General features: G+C 35.6%; 2 protein-coding genes across 2 annotated transcripts; both read right to left on the bottom strand.

Moving 5' to 3' along the window:
• Positions 1–1,548: 1,548 nt before the first annotated feature.
• LOC123252166 (olfactory receptor 4C12-like) lies at positions 1,549–2,502 on the bottom strand. Its single transcript, XM_044681557.1, has one exon. The coding sequence runs from the start codon at positions 2,500–2,502 to the stop codon at positions 1,549–1,551; it is 954 nt and encodes a 317-aa protein (XP_044537492.1).
• A 14,829-nt stretch (positions 2,503–17,331) lies between these two features.
• LOC123251052 (olfactory receptor 4S1-like) lies at positions 17,332–18,273 on the bottom strand. Its single transcript, XM_044680221.1, has one exon. The coding sequence runs from the start codon at positions 18,259–18,261 to the stop codon at positions 17,332–17,334; it is 930 nt and encodes a 309-aa protein (XP_044536156.1). The 5' UTR covers positions 18,262–18,273.
• Positions 18,274–20,734: the final 2,461 nt, after the last annotated feature.

Here is a 20,734-nt window from a genome sequence, read left to right as displayed (position 1 = left end):
GAATAGCCCCCTCTGGAGGAAGTTTTGTCTAAATTTTGTCCAGTTTTGACCTTGACTTGTCTAGAAATAGATTCAGAGCCCAGGCAGCTTTTTGTTTAATTTCTGTCTTTAGTCTTGGAGACAAATTGTTAACCTCTTAACTGCTGGTTTGCTAGGAATTTAAAGTTTTCCAATAAGGCTATAATGTTTTTCAATAAGAAGAGTTATGGATCATAAAAGGGTTCAAAATAAGAGTCTCAGATTTTTATCTATTTGAGGCTACTTCTCTTATTGGCTTCCCACACCTGGTCAAACCTTTTAACCTCTCAGCATCAATTTCATCATCTATAAATCAGAATAAATATGGTACCTACCTTACATGTGAAGATCAAATGAATTAACAAATGTGAAGTGCTTCACAAACTTTAAAACATTATATGAATTATAGAAATTTGTCATCAAATTTTTTTATTATTACTACCATCACCATCATCATCATCATTCTTCTAGAATCATAGTTGATTCTTATTTTGATCAGAATTCTTAAGTCTTTTGAAGTTGTTTATCTTCACAGTGATTTTGTTATTTTGTTTCTCTTGGTTATGTTGCTCCCTTCACTTTATATGACTTCCTGTGAAACCACCCCTTTTGTCATTTCTTATGATATGATAATATTCCATCATATTCTTATATACCCTTTATTCTTTCATTCTTCAACTGATAGATGCTGTCCTTAATTTTCAGTTCTTTGCTACTCCAATAAGAGATAATAGAAATATATATTATATATACATGTATGTATTTATCTTTTTTCTCTTATATATAGGCCTAATGATGGTATTGCTGATTTGCAAATGTCATTTTATTTGTCTCCTTAACTTAATTCCAACCCATCCTCCATTCTGTTGCTAAGATGTTTCAGAAGTATAGCTCTGATTTTTTTGTCCCTCTCCTCAAGGAGCCACAGTAGGATATACATTTTTGGAATGTTTGGAAATTGAAGGTCTTCATAACCTGGCATGTTGCTTATTTTCAAACATTCCTATATCTTACTCCCCTATATATTCTCTCCAATTCAACTATACTGACCTCTTAGTGATATCTCAACTATGACTCTACCATTTCTCCCAGGATTCTTCACCTCTGACTTTCCCATTTTCTGATTTCCTTAAACACTTTTTTAAAAAGCTAATTTTCTTCAGGATACCTACTCTTTCCCCATCACACTATACTCTTTATCACCACCAGTTCCTGCTAGTGATGACTCCTTTTCATATTAAATCCATCTACTCTATACATATATCTTTTATGTACCTAAAATTTTACATAACATATTCCCCATTAGAATGTTTCCTGAGAGTAGGGAATGCTTTGCCATTGCCTACCTACCCCTACCCTTTCTCTCCTCAGTGTTTAGCACAATGTCTTGAAATATTATAAACATTTAATAAAATGATTGCATGCTATTCACTATTCATTTTACTGATCACTTCTCTGCTATCAGTAAGAGGGCTCCCTTTTTATCTCTTCCATTCATATCTACAATTTTATTTCATGCCAGAATGTTTATTAGTTGTCAGATGTCACCCTTCTCTTCCAGAGCTTTCTCATGGCATTTTTGACCTCCTTGTTCCTAAGAGTATAGATTAAAGGATTTAACATGGGGGTAATGAGAGTATAAAATACAGCTACGGTTTTGTCAATAGGGAAGAAAGTCAGAGGGCGCATGTACATGAAAATACAGGGCACGAAAAATAGAATAACCACAGTGATGTGAGAGCCACAGGTAGATAGAGCTTTACGGCGTCCCTCAGCACTATGGGACTTCAGAGACAGCAGGATAACTACATAGGAAACAAGCAACATCAGGAAGTTTAGCATGCAAATGAATCCACTGTTGGCAGCCACCAGCAGAGCCAGGACATGAGTATCTGTGCAGGCCAGTTTAAGCAATGGATATAAGTCACACATGAAGTGATCAACAACATTGGGGCCACAGAAGGGCAACTTGAAGGTAAAGAGTAGCTGGATCAGGGCGTGAAGGAAGCCTCCTGCCCAGGCCACCAGGACAAGGAGGATACACATACGGCGATTCATGATAGTCATATAGTGAAGAGGCTTGCAGATGGCCACATAGCGGTCATAGGCCATAACTGTAAGCAATATGATTTCTGATCCCCCAAACAAATGTTCTGAAAAGAGCTGGATCATGCAGCCTTCATATGAGATAGTTTTTCTCATAGACACTGAATTGATGATTATTTTGGGGGCTGTAACAGAGGAATAGCAGGCATCTATAAAGGATAAGAAGGCAAGAAAGAAATACATAGGTGAACCCAAAGTTTGGCTGGAAATAATGGTGATCACAATAAGCATGTTACCCACCAGAGTTATAATGTAGATGGCAAAAAACATGACAAAAACAATTTTCTCCAAACTAGGGTCCTGGGTAAGCCCAAAGAGAATAAATTCTGTCACATTCCTTTTATTCTCCATGTATTTATTGGTTGTCGAGATGATCATTGCATGAAGAGGGTCATTGTCTGTAAAAATAAGTACTTGTTACTATTGACACTTTAAATTTTTTCTCATAAGAAATCTCTGGAGGCTAAAATGATTTTTGCCAAATTTAATAAATAAAAAAATAAATAAATAATGAGGGTGTAGCATTGCCAGTTGGCTTGTACTGGATTTGAAGTAAAAATTAATTGGAGAAGTAAATTCTGACTATAGTACTTACCATAGGTCAATTTGGGGAAGTTATATCTCTTTTCCAGGTCTCACTCTGTTTACATTAAAATGACATGTTTATTTTAGGGGTTCTCTGAAGACTCTTCCACTTGTACATATATTAACCTATGAGAGGAATACAGAAAAAATGATGTTTTTAGAAAAAAAGAAATACATTACTGGACATCAAAGACAGGGACTGTGTTGGATGGAGACTTATGTTATCTCTAATAAAGGGAAATAGATAACACACACATATACATCTCATTATATATAAAATATAATTATCTTTTATGTGATATATCTTTGTACATATTGTAGATTGTGACTGTACCTATGTTTATTATATTTACATTTGTTTATATGTGCAAATGTATTTACATTTGTGTATACACACATATTTGCATATTTAGCTCATTACATACATGTATTTGACAAATATGTTTTTATATATATTTGACAACAATAAAAATAAATTTAAGAATTGTAGTGCAGAGGTACAAACAACCCTGCAAAAGGCTAACTGCAGAATTTCTGGCAGTTGAGAGTCTTTAGAACCCTCACTAGAGGAGTTGATCCTGGAGGCGTGGTCAGAGCAGAAGGGTCAACTGAGCTAGGTCTTGGGGCTCAAACCTGGCCTTGATTCCTTGATTCTGTGCCTTTCCTCTTGAGATTTTGTAGCTTAGCTAATTCCTCTAGATGTGGATAGAATTATCACCATTGCCCTTCCTGATTTCCTGTGGATTTTGGGAGAAGGGTAGATTTGGGTGGTAGCAATCAAACTTTGAAGACTTAGGTTTTCTCCATAGTCAAGTAGGGCTTACCCTTGATACAAATTATCTCCTGATTCATTGTGTGTAACTTCCTAACCTTAAAGGCAACAAAACCTCCCAGGACTGAGTGAGGGCAGGCCTTTTCTCAGTCTCACATTGCTGTGTCCCTCCCCCACCTGAAGCTTCTCTCTAGGTGGTTGTTAGAGAAACCTTGTATCCCTCTGTCCTTTATAATCAACCCTGAAACTTAATAAACCCTGTTGTCATTTGATCAAACCTTCTGCTAAATCTTTGGTTGAATGATAAAAGAGGGATAAGGAGAGAAAGGAATAGTTTCTCTTTGAGTCCTGAGGGGAGCTGGAGGTGTCCATCTTGGAGGAAGTGGTGATCTCTATACTTCCTCTGAGAAGCCCTTCTATTTCACAGACAGGGAAGAGCCTGGGGACTCTTTCTTTGAGAAACTGACTAGAAAGCCCTCTAGTTAGTTTCAAACCATTTCTGGCTGGCCCTAACCTTTTGTCTGTAGAAGTGCCCTTCCTACCTGGAAGGGTTCAGCCTGTCTCCCTTCAGTGTCCTCTGTCTCAAGCCTGTGTCCCCAGTCTGTGTCTCCCTGTTCCAGCTGCTTGCCCAACTACCTCATCCTCTTCCCTTGCCGCTCATTATACTTTATGGACCTATATTTCCCTAAACTCAGCCATTCCCTTACATCTCTCCTACCACCTCAATTTACTACCTCCACTATTACACCCTCCTTTCCTACCTACTGACCCACAAACCCCATACACTTGCTTTATTCCCTTATTACAGAATTCATTCCAATGTTTAAAACATTCTTAGAAAATTGGCAATCTGAGCAGTTAACACGCAAAATTAAGTGGAATTTTGGACTTTGGAATATCTGTCAATCTTTAAGAGACCTCAAAGGTCATCTGCTCAGATCTTCTCATTCTATAGAGAAGGAAACCGAGGTCCAGGGAAGTAAAATGAAATGACCAATGTCACACAAGTAATTAGTATTAGTGGTAGGGTTTTAGTTCAGGTCCTGTAATTCCAAACCAATTCTCCTTTCTACTATCCCTACTACCTTTTGCTAAAGTCAATTCCACCACCACATATGTACCCAATATTTTTTTATTTTATTTCCATATTTTACTATTAAAATCTGGTGGCTTGTATCTAAGTCATTTTTATACTTGACTATCCAAATGAGATTCCATCATTTCTTCATTGTTTGTGGTCCTATCCCTCTTAGAGAGTCTCTCTGGGTACAAGTCAAGTGACTGGTTTGATTTTTTGTTTTTGATCCACAACTGAGGAAGGAGGAGAACAACAAAAATAACAACGGCAGAGCAATGAAATAAAGAAACCTTCCCCCTTGTCAACCTGTACATTTTTCATTCATTATTTTCACTTTTTTTAAGCCCATACCTTCCATTTTGGAGTCAATTCTGTGTATTGGCTCCAAGGCAAAAGAGCTATAAGGCCTAAGCAATGGGAGTTAAGTGACTTGCTCAGGGTCACACAGCTAGGAAGTGTCTGAGACCAAATTTGAACCTACAACCTCCCATCTCTAGGCCTGGCTCTCAGATCCCTGAGCCACCCAGTTGCCCCCCTCATTCATTATTTTCTGACAATGTTTCATATTGTAAAGAGAGTAGCAGAGTGGGCTTTCACTCCAGACTTCACAACTGACCATAAATCCAAAAAAAGTATTGAAGAAGTCAATGGATTTAGTTAAAATAAATGTTAGGGGTCAAGATGGGGAGCTTAGAAGCAGCAAAAGTAGATTCCTCTATAAAAACCCTTCCATACCAATCAAAAACAAAGCACTTCAAAGGGGACAGAGTTATCACTTCACACCTAACAGACTGGCAAATATGGCAGCAAAAGGAAAGTGATAAATGTTGGAGGGGATGTGGCAAAAATGGGTTACTAATACTCTGCTGGTGGAGTTATGAACTGATACAACCATTCTGGAAGGTAATTTGGAATTATGTGCAAACGGTTTTAAAAGACTGCCTGCCCTTTGATCCAGCCATACTACTGCTGGGTTTGTATTCCAAAGAGTTAATGAGGAAAAGTACTTTTACAAAAATATGTATAGCCACACTCTTTGTGGTAGCAAAAAATTGGAAAATGAGAGGATGTCCATCGACTGAGGAATGACTGAACAAATTGTGGTATATGATTGTTATGGAGCTACAGAGTGAAATTGTGGCATATGATTGTGCTGAAAGGAATAATGAACTGGAGGCTTTCTATGTGAACTGGAAAGACTTTCAAAAATTGATGCAGAGAGAAAGGAGCAGAACCAGGAGAACATTGTACACCAAGACTGATAAATTATGGAACAATCAATTGTAATAGACGTTTCTACTAGCTTCAATACAATGATCCAGGACAATCCCAAGGAACTTATGAGAAAGAATGCTATTCACATCTAGAGAAAGAACTGTGGGGATAGAAATGCAGAAGAAAAACATATGATCAATCACATGGTTTGATGGGGATATGATTAGGGTTTTGATGTTAAAAGATCACTACCGCAAATATGAATAACATCAAAATAGGATTTGAACAATGATACAGGCATAACCTTGTGGAATTGCTTGTCAGCTCCTGGAGGGGTAAGGGAAGAGGAGTAGAAAAAATCATGAATCATGTAACCATGGAAAAATATTCTAAATACAATTTCAAAACAATCAAATCTAAATCTAAAAAATTGTCAGGGACTCTGGAAACACTTAAACCTAAATTATCCTTTACAATCCAACACCATCCAGGGTCACTAACTTCATTTTTATTTCAATCTTTTAATGTCTTTTTAGGGGATTGATCATTTCATTCATTTCTCAGCTGATTCAGGGACATCTAACCTAATAACACTTGTATTCTTCCTCTCAAGCAACAGAGTGAAATGTTTCAATATAGTATAGGTTATAAGTGCTGCAACCTCTTAGTGATTCTTCAAATTATATTACATCAACATATAGTAAACAAAGATTTTGACTTGGAACTAGAAGATCCAGCAATGAGTCTAAGTGCCATCATTTACCATTAATGGGATCCCTTATAAATTATGTCACACTTTATATACGTCTATAAAATACTGATATTTAAACAAACTTACATAATTTCTATGATGAAAGGACTGTTGTAAAACCTAAAGTGCCATAATGACAATCATTATTTTATAAAGATTATGGGCTAGAAAAAGTTAACAATTTTCTAGAATAAGATCCCTATTTTATATGTAATAAAATGTGATGTCATGAAGGTCACACAGAGTAGGCAGCAATAATATTTTAAACTATAAACCATTATGTAACTTCTCTGTTTCTGTCTATATGTGTCTTTGTCTCTCTATTTCTGTCTGTCTGTCTGTCTTTCACATGCCCATATACAAAAACACAAATATACACAATTTTTTGTCTCTTTTACTTCATCCATTACTGACAATGTTGGCCGTGATTTAGTGTACTTTATCCACCTAGCTTTCAGAACCAAATTTTAATCATCAAAAAATATAATGTAAGTCAAAGTATCAATGAGCATTAGGTGTCCTCTTATTCAACACCACTCAATGTTACTTGCTACACCTGTTTCCTCATCTTATATATGGGATAATAGACATAAAAAAATGATTCCTCTTAGATATTTCTCTTAAGTATCAAATGCAGGCTATCTGTAGAAATGTCTGAGTATATAAACATATGTATAAACACATGCTATATGTAACATACCCACATGTATATTTTATACTCATCCAAATAATTATATACATACATACATATAATTTATTGTCAATTCATAGATGAAAAAATGAAGTACAGAAATAGAAAATGAGTTTTCTAAGGTCACAAAGGATATGATTCTAGGTTCTCTGACTTAATATTCAACAATTTAGCCTCAGAAGGTCAGCTTACTCCTTTTTTTGCATTTCAATTCTTCTGAACTCTGTTTCCCTTTCTGTAAATAGTACCCCTGCCAGAACCTGATACAAGTTTCCCTGTTTTTATGAGTTGTGAAGAAGAGAATTCTGAGTCTATGAATGAAATAAAAGCATACAGTGGCATTGTCCTTTAAGGTTTGCAAAGTACTTTCCGTATATAATTTTCATATATATAACAGCATAAATCACTCTCAGGGTCACACCCAGGACCTCTCATCTCTAGGTCTGACTCTATCCACTGAGTCACATAGTTGCCCTTATCCTTTAACTTTAATTTTCAGAAAAGTAGTTGTTCCTCTGTGAATTAAGAAGTTGTAGATTTCACATTCCTTTGAGATCGAGATTGTGAATGTTATCCACATTTTATAATTAGAGAAACTGATCTTTCAAGAAATGAGGTAATTTTTCGAGCAGGTAGTCATGGAGGTAAACAGGTTTTACAATGCCATTCCTACTTCTCGTTTTACTACCCACAATTAATTTTATATCACCCCCTTTTGGTCTGACTCTAAAGGAAAAGAGAGCCAGGATAAGCATGAAGTATCAGAAAGAGAGGACAACTGCTCAATTGCACTAGCCATCTCAGAAGCAGAAGACAGATACACAAAGTATTTGCATTTAGTTCTAAACTCATAAAGATCAATGCAGAGATTAAGGCCATCTGAGATGGACAGAAAAAGAGGGAGCAAATAACAAAAGTGTTTTAGTTGTGATAATAGAGTATTTATTTTTTATTTTCTGTTCTTTATATTCTGATCTCTGGTCACCCAGATATGATAATTTTAGAGCAAAGAAATGTATAAAACATTCCATCAATTTATATTTTATCAATGAGTATATGAAACATTCAATCCAACCCTTCATTATACACTTGAGGAAACTGAGTCCTTAAAAGTGTCATTGATTTGTCTAAGGTCACTCATGGAGGAAGTATCAGAATAGAAATTGGAGCCCAGTCTCAGAATTCCAAAAAGCATCTGCACGGTATAGTGTAAGAAAAAAAGGGGTTTTAAGCTCTTCTACTATAATTCCTGCTCCTTTCTTCCAACTGGTGCCCAAGCCAGGTCAGTAGCAAAACCAGAACAAGATACAATACTCTCCATACATGCTCTTCAAGTCTTACTTCCCCCTCAAAAAAATGAAACAAAACAAAACAAAAATCCCACATACACATTTCTGCCTCCTCTAACTCCTCCAAACTCAGTCAGATTTATAAATCTAAATCATTATAATGTTTCATCATATTGTATAGGACATCAGAGTAGTTGAAATATTGATTAGAAAGAGAGGAAGACAGAAAGCTGGAGGGAGGTAGGGAAGATAGAAGGAAGGAAGGAAAGATGAAATGAATGAAGGAATGAAGGAAAGAAGGAATGAAGGAAAGAAGAAAGAAAGGAAGTACAGAAGACAGAAGGAAGGAAGGAAAGGTGAAAGGAAGGAAGGAAGGAAGGAAGGAAAGAAGGAATGAAGTAAAGAAGGAAGGAAGTTTATAAAGTTAAACCAACTCACAAAGTCAAAGATTCTGATTCATTTGTAGAGGTTTCTAGCTTCCTTTCCACTGAAACCCTCTTAAGAAGAGATATATAGGTGGAACAATAAAAGGGAAATACTTCAGTAATAGTAGTTAGCATCTCAACTTCAAATGGCTTAAAAATTCCTCACTTAAAAACTTCCTAACCCTAAACGAACCACCATCTACCAGGCTGACATGAATGTGTTAGGTTTTTTTTTTTTTATTTTCAGGTGTCTGTTACACATGAATTGCATCAAGTCCAGGTCTCCTTCCCCTACTCAACTTCCAGTCAAACCTATCCTATGGAAATATGTTCAGTGTGTTTTAAAGACATAATATAATTAGGTAATAAGGAAACCCATTATACTGGAATAAAGTTATCAGAATGTATTTTTTTAAAGCTGCTCATAGTCTCCAGCATAAGATATCCTGATCATCCAGAGCTCTTTCATTTTAACATTTAAGACCCTAAAGCTCAAAGAAACTTGAGAAGAAAAGTTAGGGCTACTTATCATTGACAGTGCTGATAAAGTAGTCTGGGAGTTTGGGATTGGGATCTCAATATAAATAAACAATGAGGGGTGGCACTCCAAAAGTCAATACAATCTTAGTCTAGCTTGAGAGAAATAATACTCAGATCTCACTAGTGTTGCTCTATCCTTTTCTGCTTAGACCTCCTCAGGAGTGTTGCATTTTGTATTTCAAAGTATAGTAAGGTCATTGATAAATAAAAGAGGATCCAGAGTTTGGCAACCATATTGTTGAAAGTCCTTAAGATCCTGACATATGAATATCAGTTGAAGGAAATGAGGCTGCTTCCTCTAGAATAGAGGTGATTTAAGTAGGTCACCAGTGCTTTTATTATTATTTTTTTATTTTTTTAAACCCTTACCTTCCATCTTGGAGTCAATACTATGTGTTGGCTCCAAGGCAGAAGAGTGGTAAGGGTAGGCAATGGGGATCAAGTGACTTGCCCAAGGTTACACAGCTGAGAAGTGTCTGAGGTCAGATTTGAACCTATGTACACTTCTCTAGACCTGGCTCTCAATCCACGGAGCTACCCAGCTGCCCCCTTTAGAAAGATAACAGCAGGAGTTTCACTAACTAATTTTGTCTCTAACCTTACAAAGGTTGCATTGCCTTGTCCTGAGTATCCCAGAGCCTGATAAGATCTCAGCAGTCAGCTTAATTTTATCCAAACTGGAATTAAATAAGAATCCCTTCTTGGGACAGATAGGTGGTTGGGCCTGGAGACAGGAAGAACAGAGATTGAATTTAGTCTCAAAAATTGACTGGCTATGCAACCCTGGGCTTAATTCTTAACACTTATCTCAGCTTCCTCAACTTCAAAATGGAGATAAAAAAAATAAGAACTATTTTGAAGGTTTGTTGTGAAGATCAAATGAGATAATATTTTTAAATACTTAACACAATGTTTTTGCATGTAGTAAGCATTTCATGAATTCTTGTTTCCTTGCTTCCTTCTACATCTCCAGCAAGTTATATCTTGTCTAGTGAAGTGTAGAAAGTCAGTTATTTGCTGGAAGTCACACAGCTAAAAAACATTAAATTTGAGATTTGAACACAAATCTCATGATTCTAAATCCCAGAATCTTTCCAATAAACTTGGAAGCTCAGAATGTGAGTTATATAGATTTTAAAGGTCATTTTGTGACTTCACAATTAAGTAAATTATGATCCAGGAACTATAGGTGACATACCCTACTTCCCCATTGAATAATACAGTCAATAGTTAAGGGAACCAGGACCAGAACCCAAACCTCTTTATTCTTAGTATAGTTTTCTGCCTCTACATCACTTAAAAAAAAAAAAGAAAGTTGAAGAGAAGGACAAAAAGGGAGAAAGAAAGATAGATATTTTTCAATAACAATATTTGAAACAATAAAAAGTAAAAATTGTATATCATTTGTTAGGATAAGAAAAAAATTTAATTTCTACATTTGATAAATACCTCAGTGTCGGAAAGGTATTGAACTGATAGAAGATTAACATGAAGTACCTCTTACTGAGAACAGTCCATACTCTTAATTAATCTGCTTCACATAGTCAATCCTCTGAATCCAAGTGTGGGCATTTGTCTTCTCAAGTTCAACTCAAAGGATTCTTTGCTATAGTGGATTCAGAGAGCTTGTCATTTGTCCTTTTCTGTGACTAGATAAAGGGAGAGTGTATGTTCTAGCATCAGCAGAGCCAACAACCAGCTGTCTATCTCACCCTTCTCTCACTGGAACTCCTGCTACCTTTACACAGGAACAGATTGCATCAAGTTGATTCTCTAAGGACCCAACCTAGCCACTGGCTCTGAAGCTTTCACAGGGACTCTAACCTCCCCAGTCAGAATTATTTGCCAAGTAAATTGCTGAGACCATTTTATTTGACAGTGAGGGGTAGGAATAAATCCTGTCCCTAACAGATGCACAGCATTCTACTTTAAGCCATGTTTAAAACATCAATTATTTGAAATAAAATTATTATATTAGGTGCAATATTATATAGAACAATATTATAGATATTTTTAGTTTAAAATATTATTTATTTTAAACTTTTAAAAAATATGTTCAAATTTTCTCTCTCCCTCTGATCCTTCTACCACCCACTGAGAAGGCAAGAAATATATCAATTATACATGTGAAATTATACCAAATATATATATATGTATACATACATATATATATATATATATATATCAGCCATATCAACCAAAACAGCAAGAAAAATAAAGTGAGAAAACTATATGTCAATTTTATCTCAGAGTTCATTAGTTATTTCTCTAGAGACAAATAGAATTTTTTCACCATTAAGTCCTTTGGAAATTTTATGGATCATTGTATTGACCAGAGTATCTAACTCTTTCAGTTAACTATCATTATAATATTGCTGTCACTGGTCACTTTGCATCAGTTTATAAGGCCTTTTCGTGTTTTGTTTCATTTTTTTGAAACAATTTCCCTCATTATTTCTTATCCTACAATAGTATTCTGTTAGAATCATATACAACTTTTTGAGCCAGTTATTCTCCAATTGAAGGTCATCCCTTCAATTTTTAATTCTTTGTCTTCACAAAAAGAATTGGCTAGAAATACTTTTCCTTTTCCTTTGATTTCTTTGGGTTACGGACCTAGTAGTGTTACTGGATCCAAGGACAAGTGTATATATATATATATATATATATATATATATATATATACACATACATACATATATATGTATGTATATACATACATATATATGCATATATATGCATATATGTGTATATATGCATATATATGTGTTTATATGTGTATATATATGTATATATATGTATATCTATATTTTTTTGACAGTCAGGTATAGTTCCAAATTTTTCTTTAAAAAGGTTGGACAACTTCACAGCATCAATATTTCATTAGTATACTTACTTTGTCTCATTATTTGTCCTTCCATTATTTGTTATTTCTGATAGATGTCAGTTGGTAACTCAGAGTTATTATAATTTATATTTCTCTAGCCAAGAGTAATTTACCACATTTTTTCCTATGGCAATAGATAGCTTTGATGTTGTTTTCTGAAAAATTACCTGTTCGTATTCCTTGACAATTAATCATTCTTATTTTATAAATTTAATTTAGTTCCCTATACACTGGGGGGGGGGGAGAACTTAGAGAAATTTTACTCTGATTTTTTAATATGACTTCACTGTCTATGGTACCTTTTATTTCTAATTATCAATTTTTCTGTTAAGCCTGAGTTTCAAGCATTGCCCATCACCTCTTTGCATTTCCCCTACAATATAAAAACTCTTTCTTGTGCACCTCTTATGTATAAGATAATTGTCTTATTCTACTTCTCCTTTTTCCCTTCTCCAAGTGCATCCCTCTTCACCCTCCTATTTTTTCAAATCATCCAAACAAAATCGTCTCACATCCATATCCTGTCTCTGCTTACTTCTATCTGCCCCAACAATAATAAAATTCTTAGCAGTTACATGTATGTTCTTCCCATTTACAAATGAAAAAAGTTTAACCATATTAAGTCCTTTATTATTTATCTTTCATATTTGCTTGTTTATGCTTCTCTTGAATCATATGTTTGAATGTCAAATTTTCTATTCACCTTTATTCTTTTCATCAGAAATACTTGAAAGTTCTCTATTTAAATAAATATCCTCCCCACCACCCCCATTATACTTGGTTTCTTTGTTAAGTTTCTTAGAAACTGAAGGGATTCCATCCATCAATTGGCTCTTTTGATTTCTGGAACATCATATTCCAAGCACTCCTTTCCTTTAACAAGGAAGTCATTAAACTTTTGTTTTACTGACTGTGGCTCCACAATGTTTGAGTAGTTTCTTTTTGGCTGCTTAAAATTTCAGTTCATTGTCACCACAAGGAGAGTTCAAAAATATTTATTTTGAAACATATACATTCTTTTTTGTTTCCTCTGGTCTCCTTGGGAAATAGGCTGGGTCTATGGATATACACATGTAACAAATAAAAAGGCCAAGCAGCAGCCCAATGAGTCAGTCTGTTGAAAAGCAGAAGTAAAGAAACCTCTCTCCTTCTGGGAAGGACTCCCATTTTAAACAGCACTAGCTCCTCCCTCCATGGTGACATTGCATGGCAAGGCTGATGCTTACACTGATGGCAGAGGTTCCAAGGTCTTTAGATTTGACATTATTCTGTAACACCCACCATTGGGATGCTGCTGGATGGTGGTATTTTTCTTCATACACACAGTTGTTAACTCTCTGAGTGTAATTTCAAATTGTTCTCCAAAATGGTTCAATCAGTTCACAGTTCCACTAACAGTGTATTAGTTTCCCTAATTTTCCATATCCCACCAAAATTGCTCATTTTTCTTTTTTGTAATTTTATCCAGTCTGATGGGTGTGAGATTATAACTCAGAATTGGTTTTAGTTTATATTTCCCTTATCAGTGGTGATTTAGAGCATCTTTATGTACCTAAATATGGTTTTGATTTCTTCATCAGAGAACTGTTGGTTCATATTTTTTATCCATTTATCTTTTGAGGGGTGGTCTTTATTCTTACCAATTTGGCAAAATTCTCTATACATTTTAGAGGAGATGTTTATCTGAGAAACTGGAAATTTTTTTTCTCAGTTTTCTGCTTCCCTTCTAATCTCGGCAACATTTATTTTGTTTGTACAAAGCATTTTCAATTTAATGTACTGAAAAATTTTGATTTTATATCTCATAAAGCTCTTCTTTTCTTGTTGACTCATACATTCCTCTCTTATCCATTCTGATAGGTAATATATTCCTTCTTTTAATTAGCTTTTATTGTGCCCTTTTATATTCCGATTACATATTGCTTTTGATCTTATCTTAGTGAAAAACATAAGATATCTAGTTTCTATACCTCCTTTCAGACAAAGTATTTTCCAGTTGTCTCAGAAATTTTTATGAAATACTGATTTCTTATCCCAATAGCATGGATCTATATTTTTATCAAATACAAGGTTATTATAATATTCTGCATGTCTCTTTTCTTCCTCTGATTTTTAGCCACTATAAGATACTTTTTTTTTCTTTTTTTTTTTTTTATAGGCAACGGGGGTCAAGTGACTTGCCCAGGGTCACACAGCTGGGAAGTGTCTGAGGCCGGATCTGAACCTAGGACCTCCCGTCTCTAGGCCCGGCTCTCAATCCACTGAGCTACCCAGCTGCCCCCTATAAGATACTTTTTGATAATTATTACTTTATAATATAATTTAAAATTTAGGATTACAAGACTTCCTTAACATTTTTTAAATTTCTTTGCTTTTTGATATTTTGTTCTTCCAAATTAATTCTGTTATTTTTTCTACCTTAAGAAGATAATTTTCTTGGTAACTTAATTGGCATAGCATTAAGTAAGCATCAACACCTCACAATGATATTCTTGTGCATTTCATCTTGGTGTCATTTTTTGATGGCAATTGATAGATTCAGTTGAAAGATGCATCTTTTTTCTCATTTTTCTCATTTTTGCTGCTTTTAGCATCAAAACTATGGAGTTAGTTCTAATATTTTTGTGGGGAATTTTCAAGTGTTTAGCAACCTCATGCCCTATTCCACCATCTTCTCACAATCTATATGAACTTGGTTGGGATTTTTAAAAATTACACAATAAATATTGTTCATTTTATCTCCATGAGCCTTTTTCTCATTTGTTTGCTCATCAGTTTTCCCTCCATCTATAGTTACAAGAGGCAAATTCTTCCTTGATTTTCTAATTTACTTATGATATTGCCTTTTGTCTCATAGCCATATAATCATTTGGAGATTATCTTGGTATGTGCAGAGTCTTTCATTATCCAGAGACTCTGAGAAGTTCCTAGTCCAAGGTCATATTGATCAAAAGTAACAAAATAAAGATTCAAGCCCAAAGATATAAATAATTCAATCAATATTTGAATGATCAAATTTTAATACATTTTTGAGTTTCTGAAATCTGCTCCCTATCTACACTGTAATTTGGCCCTGAATCTTTAAACAGTGTTTAGGGCCTCCAAATTAGGACATCCTCTCAAATCTCCAGCTTCCTTCTTCCATTAACTAGCTTCTCCTGAAGCCTTAAACTTTCCCTCCTATCTCCACTTATGATCTTCTGATTCTAAAAAGGAAGGTAATTTTGTTTTCTCGTTTTTTTCAGTTTGAAATAAAGGATATATCATTGAAATGAGGCTATGAGATAATAACAGAATTTAACTTGATTCATAAAGTGCAGTATTTTATATTTTATTTATTTATATCAATTATTAGATTTGAATTTTAGACAGTTTTTCTGCAAAAAGTGAGGCCTGGAAAGGAACATAGAGGAGAGGAAAGTTTAAGAATAAAGGAAGGCTAGTGTTGGAATTCAAGCACTGATGAAGATGTTGGTGGGGGTAAGAGGAAGAGCAAGGAACAAAATGTTTCTTTCAAATCATACAATATGGATACTCTAGGGACACGTTTGATGCCAGCATGACGTGACTTCAGATTTGATGTTGGGATAAATTTAGCCCCTTATAAATCATTGAATAATTGACAAAACCATGTTTACTTAGCCCTAACATATCAAGGATATTAAATGAGAATACAATAGGACATTGACTGTGTAGTTGTACCTCACTACCTGGATTCTGAACATGGAAACTTACCTTGCCAAATAGAGCTAGATGTGGTTATACATCTTCTAGATTGGAATGGCCTGAAAAATGCCCAGGATTTTTTAGGAAATCGCATCAAGGGAAAGGAATATCTTGAACATCACCCTTTCTATCCTCCCAAATAAGTCCTACTGTTCTTATAGTCTTTCAGTGAAAATCTAATCATATTCCTATTTGGGGGTTGGAGGAGGGACTTAATACTGCTATAGAGTGGTTCTTCTTTTTATTTGCCTCAGTTTCTTCATTCATAAAATGGGAGTAGTGATATTTTACTACTTTAGTCAGTGCTCATGAGGGAAATACATTGCAAAGAATCATGCTTTTTATCCAGGTGAACTGTAATTATTTTTTAAATGGTTGTTATTTTTTGGTTGTTTTTAGTCATGCCTCATTCTTTGTGACCCCATTTGGATTTTTCTTGACAGGTATGCAAATGGTTTGTTATTTCCTTCTCTGTCACATTTTACAGAGGAGGAAACTGAGGCAAAATGGGTTAAGTGAGTTGGAAAGGATCAAATGTTTAATAAGTGTCTAAACCCAGCTTTGAATTCAAAAAAAAAAAAAAAAAGAAGTATGCCTGGTACTTGTCCACTACCAACTATTTGTGTGCATAGAAAATGATATGTATTGTTATATAAAAATGTTTTCAACTATTTGCATTGATAATTAATAATAATCATTTTAAAAATGTTGCACAGTATCCACAGAGCTATTAATGCAGAATAAAGTGTAGTTCCAAAACTATGAGAAGGAAAATTATTGATGAAGTTCTCTAACCAAGACTAATGACTGTTCCCAAAATATGATATATCCTACCCCTATTTAATTACAAATAAATCAACAGTTTAAGTTAGTTTATGATTTGATTAGAGACCAACTGGTGTCAGTCATGAGGATGATTTTATTTCTATTTCCCAAGAACACTTAGATTTAGGAAGTGGGGATTATCACCTGAGAGCACACCATTTTATTTATTTTAATGCCTCTGGTTAACAAAACTAATCTAGACTCAAAAGGGAGTTTCAGTCATGGATTTGGTAACTGTTCTCTGCTAATTATGCTTTGTCATTGTAGACCTTGTCAGGTATCAATTTTCAGAAGCTATAAGTTATTCAGAGGCAGGGAACATGCATATTTTAGTGCCACTTCTAGTGTTAATGAGACCCTGGACATAACTGCAACTTAATACATATATGGTAGCTATTAACTCTCTTTGCTAAATCGCCTCAATTACTTTTCTCTTAAAATCACTTTTTGGCTCCACAGCTTCCTCGTGGCTTTCTTTACCTCAGCATTTCTCAGGGTATATATGAGGGGATTTAGCATGGGAGGCATGACTGTATTAAATAAAGTCACCAGTTTATCTGCTGCAAGGGTGGTAGTTGGGCGAATGTACATATAGATGCAGGGGACAAAGAAAAGCAATACAGCAACAACATGAGAGCCACAGGTAGAGAGTGCCTTGCGCCTGCCCTCAGCTGACTGAGTTCTCAGAGTGAACAAGATGACAGAGTAGGAGATGACCAAGCAGAAGAAGGCAATCAATGAGATCATGCCGCTGTTGGCTACAACGATGAGCCCTACCACATAAGTGTCAGAGCAGGCAAGCTTCAGCAGTGGGTGGACATCACAGAAATAGTGGTCTATCACATTGGGTCCACAGAAGGGCAGTTGAATGGTAAGCAGTGTCTGAATGATGGAATGCAGAAATGCTCCAACCCAGAGCGCCAATACCAAGGTCCGGCATACTCTGCGGTTCATGATGACTGTATAGTGCAAAGGGCGACAGATGGCCACATAGCGGTCATAAGCCATGACAGTGAGCAGGTAGATCTCTGTACAACCAAAAAAATGCACGGCAAAGAGCTGAGTCATGCAGCCATTGAAGGAGATGGTTTTCCTCTCTATGAACAAGTCTGCCATCATCTTTGGGGTGGTGGTGGAGGAGTAGCAGACATCAACAAAGGACAGATAACTAAGAAAGAAGTACATAGGGGAAGTGAGGTGGCCACTGAAATTTACAGTGACCACAATGAGCAGGTTCCCTACTATTGTCAGGACATAGAGTACTAAAAAGAAACCAAAGGCCACTCGCTGCATCTTCCAACCTTGAAGGATTCCCAAGAAAATAAATTCTGTCACATTCCTTGCGTCTTCCATATATATTCTACTCTGCAGCTAAATAGTGATCAAAACAAACACCTGCAAGAATATCACAAGAAAAAATGTCACAGAAGAGAATGAAAAGTCAATAGCATGTCATATGATCTAATAAGCATTTACTAAGTGTCTGCTATATGCAAAATATGCTCTATGAGTTGGGAAAACAATAAAAGATTTTTTTAAAAATCTGCTTTCAAGGAGTTTACATTCTGGCAAGTTTTTGTTTTTTTAACTCTTTTGGTCCCAGAGTCTTCATATGTGATTCACAGAGTCAGATTAGATGACCTCTACATTCCCTTCTAGATCTAAATCAATGTTCCTACATTCGTGGGAAGGGGAGAAGGAAGTAGATTTAATAATAATACGGAAATATAATGCAAAAATCCCATAATCTTATGAGACAGATTTGTATCTCACCAGAGGTAAAACAGGAATTATACTTGCCTTTAATTGCCAGTTACCCATATCACCTCACATGGAGATTGTCATGTGTGATTATGAGTAACCTTTTCAGGTCATCAGAAGACTTGATTGCTCCAATAAGTTGTTTTAACAAAGCCTGAAATTTTCATGAAACTAAGAATCGAAAAAACCTTCAAAATAACCTATAAAAATGTTAGTTTATGTCTAAGTAATTATTAGTATGAATAATTTTCCAGATTGATATTATTTTTTATCTAGTAACAATACTATATTACATTTAGGACAAGTGAAAGGAAAATGGTATTTGGCAGCTTCCCTCCTGAGCATCATGGTACAAAGTTATTTCTATAAACCATCTCTTGGGAACCTCTCCAGGGAAACTGATGTGAGGAAGATTTACTTAGCAATTTATGTAGCAATAGTTTATATGGACCTAACAGGAAGGGCTGGAGGATTCCAAGATGAAATGAAGGAGCATGAAGTGGGCTTGTACTCTGAGAGAGACTCCATTAGTGGTTGGCACAAACTGTTGCTAGCCCTGGGAGATCTCAGAGTTAAGGACACCCTGCATCCTGATTCCCTGGGATCCTGAGTGGTGGTGGCTTTCAGCAAGTGGACAAGACCTGCAAGAGCTGCACCAAGTGGAGGAGGAGTTTAGGGATCTGGTAGACAGCATCTCAAGCACACTCTCTACCTGGGTACCTTGGATCACCTTGGCTTTTGGCATCCTGTAATCATCTTTAGATTACCATGAGAACCCTCAAAGCCACCCTCAGGCCCTTTAGCTGTGCTGGTCAAATCTGGCTGGAACCAGGTTTGAAGCAGCCTTCCCAGTGACTCCAGAACTGCTCCTTTAAGCCCAGTCTGGCCTAGGTCAATTAGAATAGAGTAGACAAGTCCTCCCCTTGCTGTGTGATTTGCCCTTTAGGTTTTTAAGTGCAGAATCCCCTATCCCACCTTTATTTAGTTAATCATAAATAAACTGTTAAAATTTTTTACCCTGCCTGCTGGTTTCCAAGACCCTGGCCTAGGGTGAGCTGGACCAACTGCCATTCTTGACAGTTAACAGCAGCATCTTAGCAGTGAACTCTGGTCTCCCTATCCTGGCTGGTGCTCTTTCTCCTTCAACCCAGTGTGTGTACCCATAACCATTTAGGTTATATTTTAACATCCCTGGTACCCCATCTTTTTACAAAACCAAGGACATTTCACCCAATTTTTGTGTCAGATAATCTATCAAATAAGGGCTTGATGTCATTCTCTGTTCAATTTACTAACTGTGTGACTATGGGGAAGTGATCTAACTTCACTGGGCTTTAGGTTCCAAACATATAAAATAGAGTGGAAGAAGATGTTCTCTAAGGTCCTCTCTCTGGTTTGATACATTCTATAAACCTCTAATAAAAATGCATCTTTTATTGTACCCATAAAAATGTAGCAACTATCCCATATTAATGACATAATTAAATTTAGAACTAAAAGGGACCTCAAAGGTAATCTAATTTGTTCTCCTAATTTTAAAGAAGAGGAAACTGAGGCACATGGAGGTGAAATGACTTGAAAAGGGTCACAATGTGAAAGAAACAGGATCTGAAGCCAGGTGCTCTGACTCCTTCACCATTTTATCATATTCAGTGACCCTATTCTAACCAAATAATGCTTCTTGTTCTTTGAACTTAGCCTTCTATCTCCAATCTCTCTGGATTTTTGTAAGTAATTTCCCCGTACCTGGAATATTCTTTACCTGCAGTTCTTCAATTCCTTAGTGGTTTCAAGGTTTAACTCATAAACCAATTCATACAAGAAGATTAACAAGTTTTCCTCTATTGTTACTGCTTTCTTATTCTTCAAATTATATCCTATTTATTTGCTTTTTGTCTTCCAAAGAAAATGTATGTTCTTAGATGGAGTAAAGTGTAAGATAGCATAGAGTACTAGATCTGAGTTCAAATTTTGCCACACAGACTTACTAGCTATGTGACCCTAGGAAAATCATTTGCATCTGGATGGCTCAGATTCTTCATATATAAAAATGAGGAATATAATA

Source organism: Gracilinanus agilis, chromosome 6 (genome assembly GCF_016433145.1).
Source record: "Gracilinanus agilis isolate LMUSP501 chromosome 6, AgileGrace, whole genome shotgun sequence".
Lineage (NCBI taxonomy): Eukaryota > Metazoa > Chordata > Mammalia > Didelphimorphia > Didelphidae > Gracilinanus > Gracilinanus agilis.
The sequence above is the reverse complement of the archived record's forward strand: the minus strand, read 5'-3'. Positions and strand labels throughout refer to the sequence as shown.